At 42.6% G+C, this 18,604-nt stretch overlaps 1 protein-coding gene across 1 annotated transcript in view; it reads right to left on the bottom strand.

Moving 5' to 3' along the window:
- ABCA1 (ATP binding cassette subfamily A member 1) overlaps positions 1-18,604 on the bottom strand; it is a 146,898-nt gene that overhangs the window by 56,302 nt on the left and 71,992 nt on the right. The window contains exons 8-10 of the mRNA XM_025358994.1: positions 7,823-7,915; positions 2,681-2,921; positions 118-257 (exon numbers count right to left, since the gene is read on the bottom strand). Coding sequence (XP_025214779.1) covers positions 118-257; positions 2,681-2,921; positions 7,823-7,915 — 474 coding nt within the window. The remainder of the gene's footprint in view (positions 1-117; positions 258-2,680; positions 2,922-7,822; positions 7,916-18,604) is intronic.

Raw genomic sequence — 18,604 nt, 5'->3', positions numbered from 1 at the left:
GGGAATCCCAGAAGAGCCATAAAAATACTTAGTGCACACCTCTGAAGCTACCTTGAGTGTTTTGCCCCAGTTCTGGGAAGATTCTGGGGAGGGAGTCTTGGGCTGGGGGTAGCTTACCTCAGCCATAACCTGCCTTGTGGCTGGAGTGTCAGGTGTATACAGGATCTTCCCAATAAGCAGAGGCTTCAGAGCTTTCCAAATAATGCGGGAAAGAGGACTAGACTCCAAATTCTTCATCAAATCATTGCAGTAAGGAGCTACAAAGAATAGGAGAGACAAATGCTCATATGCATGGTCAGATACTGATAGAAACTTACAAGGGCTTTGGAGCCAGACAGTTCTGAGTTCAAATTCCCTCTCTACCACTAATAGTCATATAATAAGTAACTTATCTGATCCTCAGTTGGCTCCTCTGTAAAAGTAAAATTCATAACATCTATTTTGAGAGATGTGGAGAAGATTACCTCAGATAAAACTGAGATATTATCTGTAAAGAATGCAGCTTGATAAATAATCAGAGCTCATTATAAAATCAATGATGGATAACTCACAACTGAGCTGATCTGGAAAAATGTTTTCACAAAGCACAAGCCTTCACAACTCCAGATTCACACTCTTATGACAGCCTTGCCACTGTTTTCACTGACAACATGACCAACATTTAAACTAACTCTTCAGGGACAACCAGAAGGCTGACTTCCGCCCTCAGTTTTCAAGCAAAAACCAAAATTAGGGGCAGGGCGCCATGGCTCACACCTGTAATCCCAGCACTTTGGGAGGCCAAGGCAGGCAGATCACCTGAGGTTGGGAGTTCAAGACCAGCCTGACCAACATGGAGAAACCCTATCTCTACTAAAAATACAAAATTAGCTGGGCGTGGTGGCACATGAGGCTGAAGCAGGAGAATTGCTTGAACTCGGGAGGCAGAGGTTGCAGTGAGCCGAGATCGTGCCACTGCACTCTAGCCTGAGCAACAAGAGCGAAACTCTGTCTCCAAAAAAAAAAAAAAAAAATTCTCTTTGATTAACATAAGCCAGTATATGTACACTTAACAAAAACCCAAATACAAAAGTCGTAACAGGCAAATGGGTTTGATTATCCAGCAGGATCCCTGATTTTTAAAAATTCATTCTAAGTTTTTCAGGGTTTTTAGATACTGAATGTCCTCTATATGCTGGAAAGATAATAGAATTTTTTTTTTTTTTTAATGAGGCTGTCCTCACAATTATGTCTGTCATGGAAATGAACACTTCCTTGGGTCAACTTGCAAGCTGGGGGACAGGAGAAGATGGGATTTCATTAAAGCTGCCTACAATCCCATCCTCTTTGGGCTTGTAAAGCAACTTGCGAATGTCTGGAGTGCTTTACTCCAGAGAAGAAAAGGTTCTTGTGTTACCAAACCTGCCTCACTCAGTGTCTGAAAGACACACCTGTGGTTGGAAATGGAGAAAGGTTCACCTGCATCAAGTTTGGTTGGAAATGGAGAAAGGTTCACCTGCATCAAGTTTTCAAGGAAAAGGATGCCATTGCCTAAAACTGTTAACACTGGATCCCTGCTGCCACCAGGCATATGGCACACATGCCCACAAAAGTGCTTAAGTGTGGGGAGTGGATATGGAGATACAAGGTTCTTTAACACTGCCTTGCAGCTAAGAATGGGAAACAAAGAGCAGATCAAACGTCTGACTGTGAGAACACACACACCACCACTAACAGTTATTTTAGAGAGCACAGATCCAGGCAGATTTGGGCTTGAATCCTGGCTCTTGTGGATTATCTCTGATGTGGCTCTGACCAAGGCACTTAACCTCTCTGAGCCTACGAAATGTGGGGTTAAAGAATCTTCCCTACAGGGTTATCATGAGGGTAAAATGAGATAACTTAAACAGAATGCACAGTGCATAAGAAATTCTACTTAAATGTAGTTTTTCTTGTTGTTGCTATTATCATTACTGTTATTTCTTTTTATGTTATTATAAAGCTTATCTCGATGGTAATATTAAAACCAGTATATCATCCTTTTTAAAAATGTTTTTCCAGCTTTTTTTGAGTGATAACTGACAAATAAAAATTGTATATATTTAAGGTATACAATGTGATGTTTTAATATATGTATACACTCTGAAAGGATCACCACAATCAAGCTGTTAATAAATCTGTCACCTCATAGTTACCTTTTTTGTGTAGTCTGAACACTTCAGATCTCCTCTCTTAGCAAATTTCAAGTATACCATACAGTGTTACTAACTATAGTCATCTCAGTGTACATCAGATCTCAGAACTTATTCATCATGTGAAACTGACACTTTGCACACCTTATATATATTCCATACATAAGTGAGATCTTGCAGGATTTCTCCCTCTGCCATTATCTCATTCTTGACTGCTCTGGAAGCCACCTTTCTACATCCCCCAGAAAACCAGGAGGCTGGCTGTCAATCATTCATTCCATTGATAAACACTACTGTGCACCTGAGAAGTGCCAGGCTGCGTTCAGAGCACTGGGGACAGGTAGCTCATCAAGAGAAGCCTCCCTCCTCCAGGAGGAGCTCAGTCTGGTGGGTAAATGGGCATGCAGACATCTAACGCTGCTACAGAGGGAGGAGACGACACAGGCCAAGGCCAGAACTAAGGTAGGGACGGGGTTGGGGACAGGTCTGGGGTCTGCACAGACACTCACTTGTAGAGTTGTCGTAGAAGGTTTCAGCATCTTCCTCAGTGCCATTGCCTCCGAAGAGGGCTTTGTAGTTATTGTCCTCATACCAGTTGAGAGACTTGATCTTCAGCCCCCCTCCCTCGGGATGCCCGCAGACAATACGAGACACAGCCTGGTAGATCTGGGTGGAAGAGCTGGAGCTGTTCACATTGGTCAGAAACATCACCTCCTGTCGCATGTCACTCCAGCTTCTCATGCTGAACAGCTGGCATCAGGGATAGGGAGAAAAAGGCGAGTAGGGGAAGGGAGAAAAGGGCAGTGCAAGGATTTGGGATGAGAAGAGAAAGAAACATCTTATTTTCTTGACCTCTCAAAAGCCATGTCCCAGAACATATTTTGTCCGATGTCATCTCAAAGCCTTGGCATGAGCTTGCCAGAACCTGGCTACCCAATCTGTGGTCCAGGGACGAGCAACATCAGCATTACTGGAGACACTGTTGGAAACGCAGATTCTACGACCCCTCCGCCAACCTGCAGAATTCAAATCTATAGCGCCACAAGATGCCCAGGTGATTCCTATGCTCACTAAAGTTTGAGAAGCACAGCCTGGAGTTAGTGAAGCCCCTGGAGCTGGGCTTTGTTTCACTGGGATTATCTTCCACTTTATAGATGAGAATGCATTTTATGAACAGCTACATCTGAGTGTTGTTGAGCCTATCAGGAACTGTTCTCACCCTCGATAACTGACTCACTTCTAAAACTCCTCGAACTCCAGTGTGGAAATTGAGTAGCCCTGTCCCCCTTGGGAGAAAAGGTACTGTATGTGAAGTTCCCTATCTCGGTCTCAGTAAAGTGTCAGGCAATGAAAAAGCATAAGGTGAAAAATTCGAGTCTAGGCCGGGCGCGGTGGCTCACACCTGTAATCCCAGCACTTTGGGAGGCTGGAGAGGGTGGATCACCTGAGGTCAGGAGTTCAAGACCAGCCCGGCCAACATGGCAAAACCCCCTCTCTACTAAAAATACAAAAATTAGCTGGGCATGGTGGCATGTGCTTGTAATCCCAGCTACTAGGGAGGCTGACGCAGGAGAATCACTTGAATCCAGGAGGCAGACGATGCAGTGAGCAGAGCGCCACTGCACTCCAGCCTGGGTGGCAACAGCAAGACTCTGTCTCAAAAACAAGAAAGAAAGAAAGAAAAAAAAAAAGAAAAACTCGAGTCTGAACCCTAGCTATGTACCTTGTCAGCTTACAGTCTTTGAAAGGTCACACCATGTCTCTGAGTGTTCAACTTCTCCATCTTTCACGGAGCTCACTGAGACACAACTTGGCTTGGTTTTGGTAGACTTGGGGAGCAGTAGATGCTTATACCATGGTCTGGACACTGCCCTCTATTCATCATCAAGACAAGAAAGCTAAAACAGTGTGTGGTAAGGCATAAATCCTATGCCACACATGAGGGTGCCCTGCAGAGAACAGCTCCAACAGGGTGAGTCAGAAACCGCAGGCAGCCAGGGGTGCGTCTGTGACTGCCACTCAACAAACATCAATGAGCCGGGCGGCGGCGCTCTGTCTTACATACAAATGTATTCCGGCACTTTGTGGAGTTCTCGGCCCCAATGCTATTATGAAATATTTATAGAGCACTTTGTATTTCCAAACATTTCACAATAAATCATTAATAAATCCCTGCATTCCTTGAAATGTCACTGCATGTTCACACCGCCTGGGAAGACTGAGCTACAGAGCACAGAGGGGAGGGGCCACGAGGCCCTGCACCCAGCCTGGAAAGCTCTATGTGCCTAGCTTTCAACCTCACAGCCTGCTGGTTCCTGTAAGTGGTGTGGTCCAGCACTCTCTAGGTCCTAAGCTTTGCCCCTTCTGCCTCCCGATGGGAACTAGGCTCTCCAGAGGCAGGTCAGAGGTGGAGAAAAAGGATTTTTTTTCTCCAGAGAGGGGGCATCTAGCACACTCCACAAGAATCCAGTTAGGTGACGTGGACAGCTTTTCCCAACTTTATCTTTTCATAACCTGTAACAGCCCTAGAGATTTTTAAACAATAGTGAGTCAAAGCACTCACTTCTCTTTCCAAAGGCAGCCTCACCACCATCCCACCACTTCCCAATCAAAAAGACAAATTTCTTCCCACATAAAGCCAGCAAATCTTTCTAAAGAAGCACCATAAATTACTGAGTTATTCCAAACCATTGGCTCTTCCCAGCACCCGTTTTAGGGGCAAACTCTTACTCTTTCTCCGACACCTCAGCTCACACTCCAGACTTTATCTGGGAAGGGCTCCCTGACTCTCAGGGAGGGATGGCTCTTCATCCTTTAGCCCACAGATAATGGTGGTGTTTGAACATCATCAGTTGAGTGAATGAATGAAACTGACTTACTGCTTTCTCAATCCAGCACAGTGTCCTTTGTCCTCCCGTTCCCCCATCCCAGTCTCTTCTCAATCCAACAACCAGAGTGTAAACAGTCTAAACTCTAGATCACATCATGTCCCCCTCCCTCAAACCCTCCACTGGATTCCCATCTCACCCAGCAGGAATCCAAAGTCTTGCCAGGCCTGTATGGAACTCACCTCCTCCTGCTCTGAGCTCCTCTCCTCCCCGCACCACTTGCTCACTTTCCCTGGTCCTTAAACACATTCCTTAGGCATGCTCTAGCATCGATGTCTTTGTATCTGCCATTCTTCCTGCTTGGAGTTTCCTTCCCTCTCCACAGACATGCTGTCATCTCCTTTAGGTTCAACTGTCGCAAGAGGGCTTCCCTAATCACCCCCTTTAAAATAGCACCTTCTCATGCTCTATACCCCTTACCCTGCTTTTTCTTCACTGCATATATCCCTCCTGTGGCATTGTACACTGACCTGTTTGTTTCTGTCTCTCACTCCATATGTGCCCCAAGAGAGCAGAGAAGTTAGTGTGTTCACTGCTAAGTCCCCAACACCTAGCAATGCCAGGCAGCTGGTCGGTGCTGGGTGGACATCTGAGATGCTGCCTCCCTGTCCTCCCTTCCCATCACCCAGATGTGAAACTCATGTCAGCTTTCATTCATCTTATTCCTCAAGTCCTCATTTCCTCCCAATTTCCAGGTTCTGCTAGTGCATATTTTCTTTCTTGGAAGGGTCTCCTTTCTATTCCAGTTGCTACTGGAGTTTTTCACGAAGCAGGCAACAACACAGGCTTTGGAATCCAACAATTCTGGGTTCGAATCCCAGTTCTGTCAATTAACTCACTGGGTGACTGGAAAAGTTGCCTAACTTTTCTGAGCCTTGGTGCCATCTGCAAAATGGACACAATGAGACCTACTCAGGTTTGTCATGTGGAGTATACAGGGAAATGGGCGACACTGCCTAAACCAAGGCAGCTCCTCAGAAGACATTCACTCCCTTTTTCTTTTCCTTTCAAGGGTTGTGCTTTGGTCAAAATTATCAACTTTCCACACACTGACCGGACAAACAAGGGCATTTACTGATCTTCTCCCATTTGTCTCACAGAAATAGCAAGTTAGACAACGAGTAACTTGTGATCAGAGGGACTTGGAGGTGTTCTATTGAAAGAAGCAGATGGTCCTTGCTTGTCCTGGACCAGGAGCAAGCAGGGCACAAGAAGCAGCTGCCAAGAAAAATGTATATTGTTCACTTGGAGAGTCTCCAGCACATCAGCAATGGGGACATCACCTGCTTCCAAGTTTTTTTTTTTAATGCCAGAAAAAAAAAAAAAAACAGGGCCAGTGATGTAAGTGAAAACAGCTGTAACCAAACCCTGAGTTTAGAGGCATTCTCCTGCATTACAGCCTCTGCTTTGCTTTCTCTAAGGCCAGAAATGAACAAGGGACAGAGGGCTGGGAGGGGATCTGCAGAGCAAGGCAAGGCATGTCAATGTCAGCTAACAGGGCCCTAGAGAAATAGCTACAGACTTGCAAAACAGTTTATTCTTCTCATTCTCCCCCTGGAAAAACCCTAGTTGGTCCAGCTTCTCTACCTAGTAAAAAAAGTCACAAGCCTTCATAACCAGGGTAACAAATGGCAAGCTGAAAGAAGGCTTCTCCTCTGGAAAGGGAACCCAAAAGTCAAACCTCGTCAGTCAGAAACACGTGAGCAGAAATCAAAGAAAGAAAATAGAACAGGACAGGAAGAAATACACTAAGGGGTCAATAGTGTTTAATCTCAGCATTTTTGGTATTTTCCAAGTGTTCTGCATTTTCCACAATGAACAGGCAATACTTTCATTGTTAGAAAACAGAAAGTTCATTTTGATATTTGAAAAAAATAATGCAAGCACCAAAAAATGGGTAGGTTAGATACAAGCACCAAGAAAGGAAAAATGAATTAGAGAAGCAGCTAAAAATAAGGGTGGACCAAGTCTGAGACATTTTCCCCACAAATTATTATTTTCCAATATCCTATAAGTTTAAGTCTGTATTGTTTGTGACCACTGCCCCCTGGCTCAGCTTCTTATGCAGGGGGACACCAGACAGTTCCTCGCTTCCAAGTCTAATTTGAAACAAGGCTGGGAGTCAGAAAAGAGGAGTGTGCACCGACTGTGAGTCAGAGCTAACTGCTTTTACAAGTGCCTACAGGCCCTCTGATCCTAGGACAGAGATTACTCTGATATATTTGTCAACATGTGGACCTAAAAGGCAAACTCAACTTAACGTTCATTAAGAGATCATAGTCCCACAGTTGAACCTCAGAAGCCAGATGCCTACAAGGGAAAGGGCTGAAATAGGGGCACCATGTTATTCCTGTTAGTTAGTAAGCATGTGCGTTGGTAAAATGATTGGCCTTGCTACTGAAGAAGCAATATGAAGAAGTTGCTGGTCAGACAAAAGCAGTGCATGAGTGGTGACAGAAATAATTCTCCTCTTTACAAATGTATGATTACCTAGGGGCAAAGAGAAAAAAGGGAGAAGGTGCTAACCTAGATATCCAGCTGTTAGCCACTAACTAATTAGCTCTGAGACATCTATGCATTTTGGTTGCTTCATTTCTAAAATAAGGAAATCAAAACATTATTTTCTACATCACTTATACTTTGAAAATTGGTATTACATCCCATGTGATATTCAAATCCAAAGGACCTCTTGCCAAACTCAGGAAATGAAAAAAATGATACAGCGAACGGTCTGCTTTCTGGTACTGGAAAGACGCAACTTACCTCCTGGGCCAGAGTCCCAAGACTATGCAGCAATGTTTTTGTGGCTTCAGCCAGCTCCTTGCTCGGGAGGGGAGATGAAGAGTTTAGTCCTCTCTGTAATGAGAAAGAAAACTTTGTTTTTGAGTTCAAATGTAAACCTGAAATCTCTACTGGAAATAAACAAGTGAATTAAAACTGTTCACAATCTTGAGTTTAACAAACAAGAAACCGACTCCTAACCAACGCTAAAGACACTACAATTATTTCTAACTGTAAGTTTGCATTTTGTTTATTTTCAAACTCATTGTTTGAGTAATGGTTTTAAACGAAGCAGGAATATTGTACCTAAAACTAGTTAATATGTAATAGATAAAAAGGATCTCATGTGGGCTGGGGGGATGTGTCCAATACAACTCTGACCGCAAATTCCCAAATCTGTCTGAGTCCGCAAGATGGGTAATATGGGAATGGCTTTGAGAAACAAGTTAATGATGGCTCACAAGAAAGGAAGGAACTATAAAGTTTAAAGCTGTCAAAAATAGGGAAAGATGGAATTCTGTCACTCTGTTCAAGTCAGCACTGTTTCTAACACTGGAAATTTAACGTAGAACACTTAGTTTTACACCGAGTTTTAGTCAAATCTTTGTATGTACCAATTCATATATTTAATTGCTGTTATATGTCACCTAACTGCATAGCAGATACAGGACAATAATTCATTAGAACAGAGAAAAGATAAATTAAGGCAGAAAGCATAAGCTAAAGAAAAAAAAGAACAATAATTTACAGACTATGAAGTCAGAATTGCTATAGCTGAGGAGCCTCAAGTTGGGTTCTGAGTGTTCAGGCTTCCAAAGAGAAAAAGACGAGTCAGTTTCATCATTCTTATTTGTCAAGTAGGAAAAAAGTATCCAGGGAAAATCCACCTTTCTTGATGTTTCTATGAGCATTGTTTTATTCAATATCATATCAGACATCTCTGAAGTTTAGAGAAGGTTGGGCTATCTTGACATTTTATCAGAGACTGCTGTGAAATTATAATGTAGACTACACAAGAAAATGTCTAGAAGTGGTTGGGACTCACTATCTCTTGAGAAATAGCAGCCTGGGATGTTTTCTTTTAAAGAGAACTCCAAATGCAGAAGGGATTGAGTATCATTCTGATCAAGCATAATCCTGAATGTGCATTTCTGAGAAAACCTGCCTAAAGGTTCTATGAAAGAACTTGTCCAGCTGATTCATCTCTTCTGGAACGGGTTCTTCACCAGAGTCCCAGTATTCCCACATTCACAGTCCTCAAAGGGACCCACGTGGTCTCCCTTAAATGCCAGACTCATGTAGACCTCTGTGATACACAGAGGTGTTCATGATTGTCCCTTCCATAGAAAGTAATTCATGAGCAAAAAACAGGTGAGGTGTTTTGTTTCTACTTTCTCTCTTTGGGTTCACTTTATAACTAAAGGTTAACACACTAGAAGCCGAACCTACGGAGACCTTGCCTGAAAAACTATTACAAACACAAACTGAGAGATCTTAATTGAAAGCTATAGGAGGTAAAGTGTTTTTGTGTTTAACATTAGGCCTACAAGATGACAGATGTTCAAGATTGTGTAGCAAAAACAAAACAAACCCAGGACAAAACAAGAAATGCCCGACTGACGTAATGTAAATTTAAGTAAAAACAAAATGTGGTAGTTAATCCACTTCTTTTATAAAGACTGAATGGAGATAAGATTCTTAGGATTCTTGCCACTCACTCTCCGCTGCCACCCTGTGCCCCAATTCTCCAGTCATGGGAACCTGGGGTAGCTATAGAACCCTGGGCAAATGACTCAAATTCCCCATCCTTCCATTTTCTCAACTATACAGCAAAGTTTAAAATGCTGTGCACATATCACAGAGTTTTTATGAGCACTAGAACTAGAGGCTATGTACAAAGCCCCTCGCACAGTGCCTGGCGCATGGTAAGTGCTCACAATTGTCAACAATGTCATCCCCTGCCTTTTTCTTCCCTTGCATGAAAGTTTACTGCCAAAACTGGAGGGCTTTTGTCTGCAAACAGGGTTTTCAAGTTCTTAAAAAGACAAAAATCCTTTCTCTGTTTCTCGGCAAGGTCTTGAACTTTTTCTTCTATTGAAATGTCCTTCCTCTGCTAGGCAGAGACTACAACTACCATCACACAGCACATCAGCCACACTCCAATGTGCTGTCTCTAATAGTATAATTACTCCTCACCGCAAGGTGCAGACATCCTCATCCTAATTCCTGAAGGCTTGGGATAAAATGCCTTTCTCCCCTTCTAACCCTTTTCTTTTACTGAGCATTTGCCAAACTGCAAAATAAAAGATAATACTAAGTGGATGAAATATACATGATATGCATAATAGGTTGTGTATAGATATACTATATGTATTCATGTATGTATTTATGTATAGGCTTATATGTATAGACATATATACACACATATATCTTACACATATTAACTGACCTCAAAGTTGACATTTAAGTTGAAAAACCTGAAGGAAAACTCATTCCCTATGGTAGATACGTGTATGCTTATATGTGCACACACACAGACATACACATTTTTATCTTAATGTATATTCATTATGCACCTTCTCTTTAAAGCAGGTGATGTTTTTACAGCAGTGGTATAGCTTCCCTTGTAATTAAATTTAATTATCCAAAAGAAGTTACTTTATTTTAAAAATATATTAACTAACAATGGTACCAGCTGCACTTGAATATGACCAAAATCATGGCAGAGTTGTGAATGACTGGGATTCACTAACACCATGAGGTTTGGGGAGCTACTGTATCAGAATCACCTGTGGTGCTTGTTAAATATGCAGATTCAGGCTGGGTATGGTGGCTCACGCCTCTAATCCCAGCACTTTGGGAAGCCAAAGTGGGTGGATCACCTGAGGTCAGGAGTTCAAGACCAGCCTGGCCAACATGGCGAAACCCCCTCTCTACTAGAAGTATAAAAATTAGCTGGGCGTGGTGGCATGTGCTTGTAATCCCAGCTACTAGGCAGGTTGAGGCAGGAAAACTGCTTGAACCTGGGAGGTGAAGGTTGCAGTGAGCCAAGATGGCGCCAATACACTCCAGCCTGGGCATCAGAGTGAGACTTGGTCTCAGGAAAAAAAAAAAAAAAAAAATGCAGATTCTCAGCCACCTGAGACCTACTGGATGAGAAGTTTAAGAGTGTGATCCAGGAATCCTCAGGAGATCCTTTTGAGCGCTGAGGTTTGAGAACCAGCACCACGTTCACAAAGTCTCCCTTCCCAGTACACTTTGCACCAATGTGCTTGGTGGTACATTCTGTGTCTGGTCCACATACTATAATCTGCTTCAGACTCTGAAGTAGTGAAGAGGCCACTCAGTTCACCTGGCCCTGAGTAGGATCCAAGATGGTGCCAAACACATGGGGTGCCAGGTTTATCACACCAATTAGACACAGTAGTCACCAAGTGCAGATGTTTCTAAAAACCCCAAACCCAACATTCACCCATTGCCACCATTACCAGTCATCTGTCTCCTGAAGGGTACAAATCAGTGAATGGGTCTGTTGTTTTTACAACATGTCTTCTCCATCTGAATAAATTTAAATCTTCAAGGGCAATAGTTTTTCCAACATCTTTAGGATTTTTAGTTTACATTTCTTAACTCTGGAGCAAACTCTGGAGCAAGTTTATTCTTCTTGTCTTAAAAGCCCCACACTTCAGCAAAACTCCAGGCACACAGCAGGGCCTACAGCCTGACTGTTTAACCCAGGAATGTAGTTGACCATGGATGTAAACATAGGTCCCTGTTAAATTTGCTGTGGGCATCAGACCTTTACATTAGCAGACACCAATTCAACGCCATATCTTATGATATGACCTCCTTATCAGTAGTCTGTATGTTGGGTTTGATTGCTTGTTTGACTTGACTGTTTTTGGTTTTGGTCTCTAACAGAAACGTTGGCTCAACCCACCCATAAGTAATAAGGTGGAACAGTCAATGCCATTGTTAGAATCCTTTTTAAATTAGTTCTTTATTTGAGATTAAGTGCTCAGTATTCACTAATAATATTGGCAATCTGTAGTCAATACAAATTTCCATTTTCAAAAGAATATTGGTTAGAGTTACACAATCAGGCATGGACTGACATCACAGGGTTCACAAAATACACACAATTCAAATTCAGCATCAAGTTGAAAGCTTGGATTACCCAGATATTTTGCTCATGACTTAATTTTACTTTTCTGTGCAACAAAACATACCATAACCTGAAAAAATAAGCCAAAGACTAGAAGCATGAATTTTTAAAAGTTTAGTATAAGGCCGGGCGCGGTGGCTCAAGCCTGTAATCCCAGCACTTTGGGAGGCCGAGACGGGCGGATCATGAGGTCAGGAGATCAAGACCATCCTGGCTAACACGGTGAAACCCCGTCTCTACTAAAAATACAAAAAACTAGCCAGGCGAGGTGGCGGGCGCCTGTAGTCCCAGCTACTCGGGAGGCTGAGGCAGGAGAATGGCGTAAACCCAGGAGGCGGAGCTTGCAGTGAGCTGAGATCCGGCCACTGCACTCCAGCCTGGGCGACAGAGCGAGACTCCGCCTCAAAAAAAAAAAAAAAAAAAAAAAAGTTTAGTATAAAAACAGAATATTACGGCAAAAATTAACCAGATTCCACATGTATCAACACTGATAAATCTCAAGAACATAATTCCGAATGAAGTGGCAGGCCACTATGCACACTTACACAATGTGAACACATTTAGGCCAGTACCAAATAGTGTTATTCAAGAATGTAAGTATACATGATATAGAGGATTAAAACATCCAACTGCAAGACAGGAGTTATCTTTGAAGAAAGAGCTAGGGAAACAGAGGTGGCATCAGCTGTACCTGTAATGTTTTATTTCTTAAATAGAACCTGGAGTCAGCATGGCAAAATGATGGATGATGGCACAGGAGTGTTTTTGTTTGTTTGTTTTGAGATGGAGTCTCACTCTGTCACCCAGGCTAGAGTGCAGTGGTGTGATCTCAGTTCACTGCAACCTCCCCCTCCCAGATTCAAGCAATTCTCCTGCCTCAGTCTCTCAAGTAGCTGGGATTACAGGTGCATGCACCATGCCTGGCTAATTTTTGTATTTTTGGTAGAGGCAGTGTTTCACCATGTTGGCCAGGCTGGTCTCCAACTCCTGACCTCAAGTGATCTGCTTGCCTCGGCCTCCCAAAGTGCTGGGATTGCAAGCATGAGCCACCACGCCTGGCCAGAAGTGTTCTTTATGTTATTCTCTGTACCTTTTTTCATGTTGAAACTATTTCATAATTTTCTTTTTAATTCAATGAAAAGATAAAAGAGGAAGGATAGTTGAGCAGGAAGAAAGGAAGGGTACAGAATCTATGTTGGCCTGAGCACATATCAGATCTAACAGACAGATAACTTCCTTGAATAAAATTAACCCCAGCAAAGAATTCATGCCTTGAAACTAGACCACAAAATACAGCCTGAGAATCATGTGTCTGCACCTACTATTAACTGTGGTCTCCTGCTCATGCTTACTTGCCAAATCCTATTTCCAAAGAGCTTCAGTAAGCAATTCACAGCTTGGAATTCCTACTATTATTTTTCTAACCAAAAACATTCTCTTGGCTATGGACTCGTACAGGTCTCCACTGCACCCAGGAGGCAAGTGACTTTCTCATACGAAGTAAAGGAAATGGGAAAAAGAAGGAAAATAAAACCTTTAGTGAGGGACTATATTTTCTGAGTTAAGCTAACAGGAATTCATGTATGACTCAATATTTTCAGATCATAACTCATTATAGTTAGATCCTAACTGTAATGTCATTACAGGAAGAATGCACAAATGCTTGTTGTTATTATTTGAAAGCTCCCACCCACCCACTTCCGCAAAATGTGTTACTCACAACATACAACGTTTCCTAAAAGCATGACGTTCGGCGACTCTGGCCCCAGAAAGACAAAGGCTGTTGTGCCCCATTCTTTCTAGGTCTAAGAGATGGCTTCATTATATTCTTTCCATCCTCATTAGCTTATGAGTTAAGTCGAGAAGGACTGAAAAATTGTTTAAAAGCTATAAGCTGCCAAAGTCAATTTGGCTTTAATCTTTGAGATGGTGTCTTATTTCAACTCAGTATGTAGCACAGTTCTGGGCACTTAACAATTAGATACCCAGTAAGTGTTTCTAGAAGAAAAATGAAAAAGAAGGGAGAAGTGCATGAGTCATGGAGTAATGTGAGTTACTCCAAAAGATGGAGTAATGTGAGTTCTGCTCCAAAGGCCATTAACATTCACAGAAATGCTCTGTTTTGTATTCACCTCATCAAGTCACTCAGCCTGTGGAGCCTTTAATGGCTCCCCTTGCTCTGAGAATGAGGCCCTATATCCTCACATGGCTTGTGAAGAAAGACCTGCCTCAGCCAATCTTTGCCCACCTCCGCAGCATCATATCTCATCATTCCTTCTCTCATCAAACTCCCCACAGCTATATCTGCTCCATGCTGAACTATCTCGATTAGGTACAGTTCCCCTAAATGCTACCTTCTCTTCCCTCTCCTCTCTGGACCAATGCATATACGATGTCCTCTACCAGGAACATTCTACTCCCTGTTCTTTACTTGGCTGACATCCATTCTTTAGGTCCCCATTTAGAGGATGCTTCTTTTCTGACTGGAAAGACCGCAGTAGGAGGCCCCATCAGGGCCTATATCGCAACCAGCCAAGGGTCTCCTGCTCCATACAGCAGTTGCTCCTTTCCTGGTCTGTCCCACCCATTCCCCAACCAGGACAGAAAAAGAGAGGACTGGACCTTGCACATGACTGCCTCCCTGGCCTAGAGCATGGCACTGATTAGGGCTCAATAAACGTTTGCTAAGTGAATGAATGTGTTTGTTAATCCATTATCACTGCACAAAATGAACACTGGAAGATAATATTACTAATGCATTAGGAGGCACAGCCAAATAGAAGTAGAAAACACATCTGTGCAATTAAAATGCAACTGAAAATATTTTCAATTTATAAAAATCTCATCTACATTCCAATTTTTCAGGAATTCTCTGACAAAATGAGAAGTGGGTATACATACATTGGAATAATATTTTCAACACAATACACAATTTTGTTTTCCTCCTGGGAATGCATGTTACAATGTGTTCATTGAAACATTTCAAATGTCCTTTAAATGTCTTCATAAAGTAGACACAAATCTCTACTTCACTTTGCCCACATGCAAAATCCAACTCAGGCTAGGATTAGTATGTTTAAGTTCAAACTGAAAACAAGTAAACCACAAATCAAAGACTATCACCACCCAGAAGTCATCGCTATCTCCTTCTGGTGATTTCTATGACAGTAAAGATTTCCTCTGGGAAACATTTTAATATTTTTTATTGAAATAGGATATCATAAAACTACTTTTCTAAGGAACATTCTAATCTTTTAATAAATAATTCAACAAGCTAAATATTAACTTTTAAATTAGATGTGTTTAAGGCATCCAAACACTTCATTTTTTGCTGTTTCTAAACATAAATACATCTACTACCACATAATTCAGAGGAAAAAATTAAACCTGTATCTTAGATATGGCAACAATTTTCAATGAAGAAATAGAATAACTGCAGTGAAAATGTCTGTATAAATGGAGTTGAGCAGTCATATTAACACATTGCTATATCTACCAGCTAGCGCTCTTCTTTTCCCATAAGAATTAGGCGAACACAGAGTCTGAAGAGTAAATCTACACAGTGTGTCATTCCACCAATGACCAACCGATGAGGATTGCGGCTGCTTGCTGGGAGAAAGTAAGTAAACAGGTGGGCAGTAAAATCACACAAAGCCAAACAAAATCTGATACTTTCCGACAATGTCTGGGTTCCAGACAGGAGAACACGAAGAGCAAGTGTTCTCTCCTGCAAAAACCCACACAGACGCTTTAAGGACTGCATGTAACAAGTTGAAGTATCTAGCCCTAAAAAGCCATGAGGCTGAAGGTAGCAACGAGCCCCATCTGTATTCTGGGTCCTTGTCTAACAGTCAAGAGGAAGCTAAACAAAGACGCCTCAAGACAAGGATGACTTTGTTCGCACCTTATCCATCTGCTTGTTCGATCTATACACAGCCCAGCTGTGACATTACTTGTCTTCTGGGAGCCTCAGGGCACCCTCACTTTACCACCTTCTCTCATGAACCAAGATCCACCTTGGTGGGAATGTGCTGGGCACACTGGAAAACACGTGGACAGTTTCTGTGGAACCACTGGTTCCACGAAAACAACTTCCTTTTTTCCCCCACATTATTGAGATGGAGATAAATCTGCATGCCTAGACTTCCAACCTTAAGGAGCACACACCATTTTCACATCACTGAGGCAATGGTGAGTCAAGGATAGAGCCCAAATCTAGCTCATTCAACCCAACATTCCTCCCACTAGAGCCCACAGTGTCCACGTTGGCAAAGACTGCCGTGAGGGAGCTGGTCAAGAGGTCATCAGTGAAACTGGAACGAGAGGACAGTTCTCACTCTGCAGACCCAGGACCTACAAAGAATTCCTCAGATTCCCAGACTCAGCCTTCAGCCTGGTTCTCAGTGTCCACTAGAATGAAAGCTCCAAGTGCATCACGTCTGCCTTGTTCGTGGTTGAATTTCAGTGCCTAGAACACGGCTGGTATAAAGCCGACATACAATAAACATTTGATGGATTTTTTTCGATGAATGTCTCATACCTTGTTCAGAGATGTTCTGCTCCCAAAGTCACCTCTGTTTGGTTTGTACATTAAAAACTCTAATAGGTAACGCTTATTATGCTTTACAGTCACTTTCTGAATATGGGCAAGAGAAAGTGGACAGCTGCAGAGGGGTCAATAAAAGCCAAAGGCACTGAGGGAACACTTCAAATACATGCTAAACTATTCCTTCCAGGCAAGAAAGCTGTAGCAGGCTGAATATCCCCCGCAAAGATGTCCACACCCGAATTCTGGAGTCTGTGAATATGCACATTTCATGGCAAATGTACTGTGTAGATGTAATTAAAGTTATGAACCTCAAAATAAGGAGATTATCCTGGATTATGTGAATGGGGCCAAACTGAACACCTGAGCCCTTAAAAGTAAAGAACTTTCTGTGACTGGAGACAGTTCAGATGAGACAGGAGGCGTCAGAGATTTAAAGTGTGAGAGACACTCAACCCACTTGTGGGAGAGGGGTCACACGAAAAGCGTAAGAAGGAATGACGGCAACCTTTAGGAGCAAAACCAGTCCCTGCTGACAGCCAGCAAGGAAATGGACTTCAGTCCTACAACTGCAGGGGACTGAATTCAGCTGATATCCTGGATAAGCTGCAAAGCAGATTCATCTTCAGAGCCCCCCTAAAAAACACAGCCCCACAAACACCTTGATATCAGGCCTGTGAGACTCTAAGAAGTAGACCTAGGTACGCTCTGCTGTACCTAGACTTCTGGCCTTGTGAAATAATAAATTTATGTGGTTATAAACTGCTAAGTATTTGGTGACTTGTTACAGTAGCAATAAAAAAGAATTTAAAAATACAATCAGTGAGGACCCTGACAACAGAAGTAAATCAACCTCTCTGGCCAAAATTTGCTAGTCCACTACTATGGCTCCTTCCTGCAGTCCAAAACAGATTGGAGGTTTCTGTGGGACAGGAGAGTGGCCCTGTCCTCACTCTGGGAAAGGTACATGCTGCTTTAGGAAGGACCCAAGGGAAAGTTAGGAAAAGTTCACCTGCCCAGCACACCCTATAGCCAAATACACCTTGTTGAGCAGCAAGACAATAGAAGCTCCTGCCAGGTGGCCCTGAGCTCCTCCTAGAAGTTGTTAACTCAACAGTACAAATGCAATGAGCACTCCGTAACAAGTCTCCCTCATGACTAAGCGCATTTATCCCACAGATAATATTTCATATATCCACCTACCTTTGTTCTCATCAAAAGGGTATCTTTTGAGTTGAGTCCAGCTCCCAGAAAATACCTGACACATAATAAGAACTCAACAAATATTGCTCAATGCATGAGTAAGATTTTTAAGTAAAAAGCAGAGAACACCTAATGGAAACTGCTCTTAACCCCAGGGAACTTTAAAAACACAACAGCATTCTGAGATCCAGTATTAATCTTCACACAAGGTACAGACTAGGGCATAAATAAGAATCTTTGGGTGAAAGGCCTTGACGATATCTGAGCAAGAACGCAGTTTTTCACGGAAATATTCGCCAGGACCACTTTGCTTGGTATGATCTAACACTGATCTACAGAAGAAAACTTCCATCTCTTTTGAGACAGTCTCACTCTGTCACCCAGGCTGGAATGCAGTGGAGTGATCTCAGCTCACTGCAATCTCCACTTCCTGGGTTCAAGTGATTTTTGTGCCTCAGCCTCTGGAGTAGCTGCGATTACAGGTATGTGCCACCATGCCTGCCCGACAAATTTTTGTATTTTTAGTAGAGAGGGGGTTTCACCATGTTGACCAGGCTGGTCTTGAACTCCTGGCCTCAAGTGATCCACCCATCTCAGCCCCTGCAACGTGCTGGGATTACAACAGACGTGAGCCACTGTGCCTGGCTGAAAACTTCTATCTTGAAGCGACTATTTTCAAGGACATAATTTCTATTACTCATGTCAATTAAATTATCAACTTCCATTTATTGAGCACCTATTGTGTGCCAGGCCCCACACCAGGCTCTTCATATGTATAACCAATAATCACAACAAAGGGTCAAATATATTAAGTGAATGTAGAAGAGATAACTGAGGCTTACGGGGACTA

The sequence above is a fragment of the Theropithecus gelada genome, chromosome 15 (genome assembly GCF_003255815.1).
Source record: "Theropithecus gelada isolate Dixy chromosome 15, Tgel_1.0, whole genome shotgun sequence".
Taxonomy (NCBI): Eukaryota; Metazoa; Chordata; class Mammalia; order Primates; family Cercopithecidae; genus Theropithecus; species Theropithecus gelada.
The sequence above is the reverse complement of the archived record's forward strand: the minus strand, read 5'-3'. Positions and strand labels throughout refer to the sequence as shown.